This window comes from Gracilinanus agilis, chromosome 3 (genome assembly GCF_016433145.1).
Source record: "Gracilinanus agilis isolate LMUSP501 chromosome 3, AgileGrace, whole genome shotgun sequence".
In the NCBI taxonomy this organism is placed as follows: domain Eukaryota; kingdom Metazoa; phylum Chordata; class Mammalia; order Didelphimorphia; family Didelphidae; genus Gracilinanus; species Gracilinanus agilis.
Window position 1 is genome coordinate 12186533 of NC_058132.1, and position 10793 is coordinate 12197325.

The window sequence follows — 10793 nt, forward strand, 5'->3', positions numbered from 1 at the left end:
ATATATATATATGTATACACACACACACACATACACACACACACATATATATAATTTTGCTTTTCTTTCTAGCTCCAACACTTTATCACTATACCTGGGACATAGTGGAAGTCTAATGAATAATTATTGACTTATTGATTCCTATCATCTGATTCCTTTTATCTTATTCCTGTTCTGTACAATAGAGCTAGAAGAAATCATAAAATCTTGTGGACTGGGCACACTATGACTGTATGTCATCTGATCCCAAATGGGCCCCCTTCCTTCAGTTAGGCAGTCTTTCTCCTTCCTCCCTAACTGATTCCCTATCTCAGTCACCTTCTGTTTTCTCTTCAAGTTTTCCATGGAATTCTCTATTGTCACTTTCTCAGATGTCTCATATTTAATTTTTTAAAATCAAGGCTATTTGCCTTGAACTCTTTCCTTCTCATCTCATCTCCCATCCTTGATGTCATCCCCAACAATCTCATGCTTTACTTCAATGAAGGAGGAAAAGGCAACCCTTTCCCTTGCCAAGAACAATCCCTCTTCATATTCTCTTGATCCCATCTAATCCTGTTTCCTCCACTAGATTACTCCCATAATCATCCCCCTTCTCTCTCTAATCTTCAGCCTTACTCTCTACTGGTTTCTTCCCTTCTCTCCAAAAAAGACTCATCTTTCATTAGATTTATTGATCATTGTTTGGTCTATTTTGAATTCAGGTTTTTGCTAGAGTAGTAGTATATGAGAGCTGGATGGTCTGCCTCAGGGCACCATCTTGTCTGGAAGTCCCCACAAGATGAATTCTTAATCAACTAAGGAATAGAATCATTTGCAAAAGATAAAACAGATTGTTTCCATTACATGAGATAGAAAAGGTTTTGCATGAACAAAACTTGTCTCTAGGGTTAGAAGGGAAGCAACTGACTGGAAAACAAATCTTTGTATCAGATTTCTTGGAAAAACAATCGGTATCCAAAGTAAATAAGCAGTGAACAGAAATCTGTGACTAAGAGCCAGTCCTTAGGAGATATATGATCATATGGTATAAGCAAACAGGTGTCAGAAAAATTTTTAAATGTTGTCCACCATTTGAAAGAATACTTCAGTGACTGGAAAGTACACAGTCTGATGTCAGTCTTTCAGGACCAGGCTTCTCACATCCCCCACTTTGGGATCTCAGGCACCGTGAAGGATCTATGGTTTGCTCTCTCTTCTTTCTGCCATTGGTTCAAGGCCCTCACTAATTAGGGTCCAGTTCTTTGAAATCACTTAACATCAGTTAGCTTTTACAAAGAGATATTTATTTCCTTCAAAAATATACAAGAACAAAGGTAAAAGCATGTCCCTCAAAACCACGGGGTCATACTTTCCCCTTCCATAGTCTCCAGGACAATAGGCTCAAAACTTGGCTCAATTCCTACATAGCAGTGGTCCTACCAAAAGTTCATTTCTAGATATAGCTCCTTTACTGGATTAATCCTGACACTGGACTAGAGTTCTTTAGTTTGCTTTGTTTAAAAAGATAGTGGACTTGCCAAGTCCTTAGAAATTCATCATTCACCATACAGTTCTATTTATGTTTGTTTTTTGGCTTTTTTTTTAAACCCTTGTACTTCGGTGTATTGTCTTATAGATGGAAGATTGGTAAGGGTGGGCAATGGGGGTCAAGTGACTTGCCCAGGGTCACACAGCTGGGAAGTGGCTGAGGCCGGGTTTGAACCTAGGACCTCCTGTCTCTAGGCCTGACTCTCAATCCACTGAGCTACCCAGCTGCCCCCTATACAGTTCTATTTATGAGGTTTCATTATAACATATCACTTAGGAGAGTTTGGATGAGAAAAAATTTCATACTACCATCGATTCCTTCTGTTTTCTCTATCAATCCTCATAAATTACAAATAAAACACAAAAAAACACTTCCTGACTCCATATGGACAAGAAATTCACAATTTTCAATAGGACGTTTCTCACCTGCCTTCTAGTTGCCAGCGTAAACCATTTTTTCTAACTTTCCATTTGGCCCTTGAGGTTTAGGGTTTCACATGTTGGCTCTGACACTTACTAAAAAAGTCCTTTGGGAAAGTCCTTCACATTCTTTGAGCCTCATTTTTCTCACTTTGCAAAGTACAATGTCTTGTAAAGTCTAAATGACTTGTAATATGTCTTCCTGCTCTAAATTCTATGACTTTTGTCATTTCAGGAATCCGTGACACTCAAGGATGTGACCGTGGACTTCACTCATGAGGAGTGGTGCCTCTTGGACCCTTCCCAGAAGGCTCTCTACAGAGATGTCATGCTAGAGATATCCCAGAACTTGCACTCCTTGGGTAAAGACAGATTGCACTTTTATCCAAACCCTCCCTTGGCAATTCTAAATTGGCCAATGAAAAGCATACTTTTCTCCCTCCCTTCCTATTTGTAGTGCCCAGAATTTTAACCAATAAATAACATGAGTCCACTTCCCTAAAAATAATATCTTTTATTAACAGGGGAATGCAGTTGATTAACAAATGATCCGTCAATCATGGTAGCCTCTGCATGGAAAGAACTAGAAAGTTGCAGATCCTTTTAACAGTTATACCTTCCTTCTATTTGGCCTGGCAGTATAGCTTTTTTTTTTTTTAAACCCTTGTACTTCGGTATATTGTCTCATAGGTGGAAGAGTGGTAAGGGTGGGCAATGGGGGTCAAGTGACTTGCCCAGGGTCACACAGCTGGGAAGTGGCTGAGGCCGGGTTTGAACCTAGGACCTCCTGTCTCTAGGCCTGATTCTCACTCCACTGAGCTACCCAGCTGCCCCCTGGCAGTATAGCTTTTGGATCTCCTCTCATAGACCTGATTGCTGGATATTTTGAAAGAAGAGGTAGACTTAGAAATCTCACTAGAGGATCCTGCAGCTTCATTAAGCTAAGAAATCCGGCCCACCTACCCTCCTCTATTAAGTAATAGAATATCATAGAGCTTATAACGCCCAACTTCTAGTAATCTTCAGCTAGAAAAATATAAGTTGTCAAAATCATCTTTTTGAGTGGTTCTTTCCCCTCCTGGGGATCTGGTCACCCCAAATCTAGGTAGGTTTAGCCAGAACAAAGAAGGCTTATGCTTTCTAATGACCTAGAGAGAGCATTCTTACTTATAAATAAAGAAGGAGGTCTCTATCTTGTCCAAAACAAAAGACAGAAGGTCCTATGCCAATTAAATGCCTTGAAGCTTGGGAATAATTACATTAGTTTGGAAGCCACCTGACCTTGGAAAGTTAGAGGTTTGGGGAAATGAATGGTTTCACGTAGAAATATTGATAATAAATAATACAATTCAATATTAATTTGTCTCATACCTATTATCCAGTTTGAAGTAGCAAGCATTTAACCATTATTGGAGACCAAAGCCTCCTAGTCCATTCCTATCCAAGAAACAGGGTCTTCATCCTCCTTGTTCTCACATCAAAAGTACTTGTGCTGTCTAATAGGAAGTGAGGAGTTTTATTTGTTATTTCTCAAGCTAGCACTTCCTTATTCTAGGGATTTTTCAAGTGGAGTATGAAATCAGAATTACATCCCCTAAATGTGGTCATCCAGCTTTTCTTTGAAGATGTTCAATGAGATGTACAACCCCCTAATTCCTGAGGCAACTTTTTCATCTTTGAGATATATCTTATTCTTGGGAATTTCTTCCTGATATCAAGTCTAAATTTGTATCCCACTGCTACTAGTCCTATTTTTGGAGATCTATCCCAGCAAGCCTATCTTTTTTTCTAGCTTAATACTTCCACAAAATTCCAATATATATGCTAGAAAAGGTTTGTATCCTTCTAGGAGGGAAGTGGATAAAGTATTAATTTTCTGATTCCCAATTTTCTGATTGACTCTGTGACATTTTCTTTCCTCCATCCCATAGTTCCCAAAATCAACATATAGACTGTCCCTAAAGGGTACTAGGTAGCACCCTCTGACCCTTCCAAGCATGCCTCCTTCTCTGAAAAAGATGGAATTCTAAGGTTCTCTGTGTGTTTAGCCTTTCCTTGTTTACCATGAGCAGGGCTTCCAGTTCCCAAAGCAGATCTTATCTCCCAGTTGGACCAAGGGGAAATACCATGGTTGTTGGATCAAGAAGACCCAAGAAACTCCTGTCTAGGTGAGTGAGCGAAACTGGGCACAGTTATCTCAGGAAGTCATTATTTAAAAATATTGTACAAATATCCTTAAAAATCCCCAAGGTCATTCAAAAGAGACAGAGATTCAACATATACCACTTTCTTGATCTTTCTTCCTTGATGTTTGCCTCATTCTGTATGATACAGAGCATTCTCTTTTCCCATTCTTGGTGGTCTCCTATGTCAGAAGTCATTCTTCTGAGTTGCTTCCCCTGATCGTTCACAAAATGGACAGACAATCCATTGGCTAGCAGATCTAAGACATTGCCCAAGCCTTAGGAGGAACTCAAAGGACAGAGGAGATGATCGCTTCCTTAAAGGGTTTGCAAAACACATTGAAAGTGTGAGTTATATCTATGGAATAATGCATGCTGCCTTCTTTGACTGGGTTGTCTCTCTAACATATAGAGGAAATGCTTTAGAGACAGATAAAAGACCAATTGAACAGTGGACCCAGTCTTTAAGACAGATTTAATTTGAGCCACGTGAAGTCCTATATTTTGGTGTGACAAATTACCTGCACAGTCACAGGCAGGGAGAGATGTGACTAGACCATAGTTCATACCAAAAAAAAGCCATTGGAGTCAAGAGCAAGACATGGCAGTTGTGAAAACTGAGGTGAACTTGGGTTCATGGATAGAAGCATAGTTACCATACCAAGAAGCTGGTAAGCCCATTGTCCTCTAAAGAGCCCAGATCATAGCTGGAGCAGTGTGTTCAGTTTGAAAGATATTGACAAACCTGGGAAAAGGTAATACAGGATGGGCAGGTATAGGTGGGCTCTGATCAACTGTTGGAAGAATTCTACCCCTTTTGATGGGATGACAGAACCAAGGAAATGTAACTGGTAAAGTACGGTGTGAGCAAATGAATGACTGACTGCCTGAATGATGAATAATAACTACTTATTAAGCACTTTCTATTGCCAAAAATATTGTGCTAATTTCTAAAGATACTAGTAGAAAATCAAGAAAGTCTCTGATATCATGGAGCCCACATTCTAATAGAGGAGACAACCCATAAAACTCATCCGGTAATGTCTAGCATCAGGCATTCAACTTGATGGTAAGACATATTCTTTAACCCCATTTGACAATGCCAAAGAATATCATGAAAAGAACTCTCTTTTCAGGGTCTTCAATATTTAGGTCTCCTGAGAAGGCAGGAGTGCAACATCTGAAGAAACAATTGCCAGAGTGCCTCTCCGTAAGAGTTACTTCTCAAGATGCTGGCTGCATAACTCCCTAGTAATTTCTTAGTGTGAGTTGAAGGGAATGTAGCCACTTATAAAGTTAGCATAGTCCTTTTCAAAAAATAACCATGATAGTTACTAAAAAAATTCATAAATGCCTGAAAAGCATACCAGCACCACAATAAAAATCCTTATAATGATGAGCATTTGGAGAAATACTCAAATGCCAAGAGGCCATGCAATGCTGTGGAAGGAGCCCTGGCAAGTTGGCACAAAATGAAAGCTCAGATCCTATTCCTTCCCTTATACACAGTACAATCTTAGTGTTGTCATTGAAGTATTATGGTCACCTTTTCTGAGCCATATGGGTGTAATAAATAAAAATGCCTACCCTGCCTATGTCGCTGACTACTTGGGAAAGGGTCCAGTATTATTCTATGGGAAGCTCTTTGGAAAGATATTACTTTTCAGATGTGAGATAATAGAATTTTATCATTATTGATTCCGACCTTTCTTGTTTGAAGACTTTTCTTTTTGAATGAATGAAATTGCATTTTTTTCAGTGCTTATTATGTGCCAAGAACTGTGTTAAAGACTGGGCGTTGTTACCAGAAAAAGTTAAGTTAAGGGGAAAGTGTGTAAATTTGCAGAGGACAAAGGCATGGGCAGCAGAGTAAGAGATTCTGGAATTCTGCAGGGGAGAGCTGAGCTGTTACTAAGAGACATTTGGGCTTAAGCTGGGTCCTTTCTCTGGTTTTGACCCAGAGGGACTGGCTATTTCCCTGTGGCTGTTTTCTATCTTATCTTCCCATCCTACCTGTTGCTCTGTTATCCTGCTTCCCTCCTGGCTGGTTGATATCTGCTGAGTTCCTGGTGATTCCGAGACATCTGGCATCTGATTGTGAGACCAGGCCTGGATCCTTTTGGATCTTGGACCTTCTTTGGGCCCTATTAGGCTTATACAAACCCTTTCCTTAAAACCAGCAAAGGGGGGTTTAGTGTTAGTTTAACCAAGAACAGGAATTGGGATTTTAGACAGTGAGGAGAGGAATAGAGTAGGAAATCACTCTGAAGAAATCTCTGTGAAGAGATATTTAGATCTGGGGGTTTAGGTAGTTGGCATTAGAGATTAGGATTATCCAAATTTCCCTTTTTACCTTCCCTTGTTTAATAAATCCATCATCCACCTTTGATATATACTGGTCTGTATTTGTTACCTCAGGACAGGCTTTACCTGGACTGAATCTGTTATCCCATAGTTAACCTAATCACATTGGCCCAGTTTAATCCATTTCCAAAACCCTCTACATTTTTACAGCATCCAAACATTAAAAACCATTCCCTAGTTTCAAAGATCTCACTTTGTAAGTGAGGGAAATAACATGGGTTTTTCAGTGACAGTTTGGATGGAAAAGCTCATCAGGGATGGTGTCATAGATCTGGATAGGTAGTAGGTCAGATGGTAGCTGTTATGAGACTGGAAGTCATAGAGTCAGAGCAAAGAAGAACTGGAAGTTTTAAGAATATTGCATCTAGTAAGGTCTAATGGTCCTCCATCTCTTGGGAAGGAATAGAGTTGGTAACTCTCATGTAACCATGTGAGTACTCATTCTGGCTTGAAGAATTTTAGGTGTCCTGGGAAAGGGATACAGGGAAACCAAAGAGGAAGGACATCAACTTGCACATGTTTTAAGTTCCAGGACAGGGTGGAAGAAGAAAGTCGAGACAAGGGAGGATACTGAATTGACACTAAATCTATTTCAGCTTTCTTTCTGTCCTTAGAAGTAAGTGGCTATAGCAGGCAGCTAGGTGGCTCGGTGGCTAGAGCACCAGCCTGGAAATGGGAAGTTCTGGGCTCAAATATGGCCTCAGATACTCCCTAGCTGTGTGACCATAGGCAAGTCACTTAACCCCCACTGCCTAGCCCTGCCTTAGAACGAAAACATAGTAGTGAATCTAAGACAACAGATAAAGAGTTGGGTGTTGTGTTTTTTAAAAAAGAAGAAGTAAGAGGCTGTATTTCTGTGATTTGTTTCCTTCAGATGGGCAAACCACAGCTCAAAGCAAGGAATCTTTTCCAAAGTTAAGCATTTCCTGTGACTTCAATTTCAAAGAATCCTGGCACTGTGATATCAAGTTAGAGAAGAAGCAGAGTAGTTGGGGGAGTCATTCCAGACAATTCAAAAAGATCCTCAGGAAAACTCCAGAGGAAGAGAGAGATGGTGATGAATATAATAAGTATGAGAAGAATTTTACTCAAGGGTCAACCCTTTCTGTCCAGTCAAAAGCCCCCATCGGAAAGCTTCACCATGAATGTGCTGAAAGTCAAAGGGACTTTAAACAATATTCAGACCTAATTCAATTTAAGAAATTCACCTCAGGGAAAGAACATTCCAAATATTGTGAATATGGGGACTGCTTGAAAGAGCAGAGAGAGCTCAATCAGTGTCGAGAAAAGCATACAGGAGTGAAAGATTTTCAGGGTAATCACTGTGAAACTGTGTTCAGTTTGATCCCAGACATTATTAGTCATCAGAAAAGTCACCTTGGAAAAATGCCTTCTAAATGTAATGAAGATGAACAAGGCTTCATCCACCGCTTGTCTCTTAGTTTACATCAGAAAGCTCATACTAGAGAGAAACTGCGTGAATGTAATCAATGTGGGAATACCTATTTTCAGAAAATTCACAAACCAGAAAAGTCTTGTAAATGCAATAAATTTGGGAAGGCCTTTCCCCAGGGATTACCCATCATTTCACCTCAGAGAATTCATCCTGGAGAGAAACCTTACAAATGTAATCACTGTGCAAAAGTTTTCAGAAAGCCCTCCCAACTCGCAGTCCATCAGAGAATTCACACTGGAGAGAAGCCCTATAAATGTAATGAATGTGGGAAAGACTTCAGATGGAGAGCAAACTTTATTATACATGAGAGGATTCATACTGGAAAGAAACCTTACATATGTAATCAGTGTGGAAACGTTTTCCAAAAGCCCTGCAACCTTGCTGAACATGTGAAGATTCATACTGGAGAGAAGCCATATAAATGTAATGAATGTGGGAAAGCCTTCATTCAAAGAGCAAAGCTTATCGTACATGAGAGGATTCACACGAGAGAGAAACCTTACAAATGTAATCACTGTGGAAAGGCTTTCAGACAGTCCTCCCATCTTGCTGTTCATCAGATGATTCACACTGGAGAGAAGCCTTACACGTGTAATGAATGTGGAAAGACCTTCAGACAGAGCTCATCCCTTATGGCACATCACAGGATTCATTCTGGAGAGAAGCCCTATACGTGTAATGAATGTGGAAAGGCTTTCAGACAGAGATCATCCCTTATGGCACACCACAGGATTCATTCTGGAGAGAAGCCCTTTAAATGTAATGAATGTGAAAAAGCTTTCAGCCAGAAGTCATCCCTTATGGCACATTACAGGATTCATTCTGGAGAAAATCCCTACACATGTAATGAATGTGGGAAATCCTTCAGCTGGAGTGCAAACCTTGTTGCCCATCAGAGGATTCATACTGGAGAGAAGCCCTATAAATGTCACCAATGTGACAAAACCTTTACTCGGAAGTCTTTTCTTACCATGCATGAGAGAATTCATACTGGCCTGAAACCCTGTAAATCTATATGAAGTGGAAATACTTTTAACTGGGGAGCAGACCAGAAGATATTAGAAAATCCACATTGTTCATTAATTCATAAGATATAATGAATTTTTAAAATTCTTAGGTTCAAATTTTTTTACTATATAATAGTATTCAAATATCTGATCCCTGTCTGAAGGTCTTTCCAAATTCTTTACAATGTATAAGGCTCAGTATTCATCAACCAACTGTAATGCTTTGGCCAATTCCCTCAAGGCAACTCCTTTATCTGAAGTTCTTGCTACAAAGAAAATTGTTACTGTGAATATTTTGATGTATAATGGACCTTTAAATTTAGACTGTGATCCAAAACTATGAATACTTTAATTATTTCCCTGGAAATTTCCTTTGTTGTTATTGTTTTTTATAAAAAGTGGGGGTTTTGTTATTCTGTTCTTGACAAAATATCAGAAAATGAGCATTTACACTTAAAAAAAAGATTGTACATAAAAATGCAAATCTCCCTGAAATACATTTTTTTGTGGTTTTTCAAGAAATGTGTTATTTTATCTTTTGTAACTGCCTCTAGCTCTTGTTTGGTGAAGAATACATCTCTTCCCCATAGCTATGAAAACTATAGATCTTTTCTAATTTTTTAATGCTTTGATGTTAATGATAAGAGTATGTATCTACTAAGAATTTATTATTGAATGTTTTAATAATTTGGTCTCAGCTTAATTTTTGCCAGACTTCTTTCTAGTTTTCCCAGAAGTTTTTCATCAGATAGATAGTAATTTAGGTTTCAGGTTTATTGAACTCTGAGTTCTTGTTTATTTCTGATTTTTCCCACTTCTAGGCTATCCTACTGATCTATTTCTCCCTCTCTTTTTTTAATCCAATATCAAATAGTTTTGAAGACTGCTGATTTATGATGCAATTTGAGGCCTATTTTATTCCCCTGTCATCCCCACCTTTTTTCATGATTTCCTTTCATATTCTAAATCTTTCGTTTCTAAAAATGAATTTTGTTCTATGATATATTCCTTTGATAGTTTAATTAGTACAGCATTAAATCTTTAAGTTAAGCTTGTTGATATTACTATTTTTATTATGTTAGTATGGCCCAGCCATTAGCACTGAATATTTCTCCTTCTACAGAATTCATTTTTTTATTGCTTTTCAGTAATGGAAGGTTCACAGGTAGGGCATATTACATATGTTTTCAAATTTTTGAAATCTACCAGTTTTCCTGATTTCTCCCTTTTTTCTTTTTTTCTTTAAAAACATTTGTTATATCAGATGACCCTTGAAGAAGGGAAGAATATATGGTGATGTAAAACAATAGCAATAAAATCTATTTTTAAAGAGAAATATAAAAATGTATATAAAATATTTCTCAAAGGTGGATCTAAATTTGTCCTATTTCTCTTCATTGTCTCCTGAGCTTTCTGTTTTGTTTTGTACCTTTTAAAAGAAGCTTCATGAATACTCATGTGTTTAAAAATTTTCATCATTATCATTAAATCCTTCCTCCTCCCCAATAAGAAATTCTCTAATTACACAAAATACTTGATCTCATTCTTTTCTTATTCTTAATGGTATCTCCTGCTGTAGTCAGGTCAAATATCCATTTTGAATTTAAGGTTGTATAAGATGTAAGGTAAGACTTCTGAACTGCTCTACCAAATTGCTAATCCATTTTGGTAAGAAAAAAAAAGATAGTTCTTCCCCTGGACATTTATATTCTTGACAGTGGGCTCCTATTTTCATTTCTTTCTTTCTTTTTTATGGTTATTTTATTTTATTTTTTATTTTTGTTTATAAATTTTTTATTTTTTATAAAATAATAAATAAAATAAAATAAAAAA

At 38.0% G+C, this 10793-nt stretch overlaps 1 protein-coding gene across 1 annotated transcript in view; it reads left to right on the top strand.

Annotated features, from left to right (window-relative positions):
- LOC123240744 (zinc finger protein OZF-like) overlaps nt 1-8972 on the top strand; it is a 31141-nt gene extending 22169 nt beyond the window's left edge. The window contains exons 3-5 of the mRNA XM_044668457.1: nt 2186-2312; nt 7372-8029; nt 8234-8972. Coding sequence (XP_044524392.1) covers nt 2186-2312; nt 7372-8029; nt 8234-8972 — 1524 coding nt within the window. The remainder of the gene's footprint in view (nt 1-2185; nt 2313-7371; nt 8030-8233) is intronic.
- The last annotated feature ends 1821 nt before the right edge of the window (nt 8973-10793 follow it).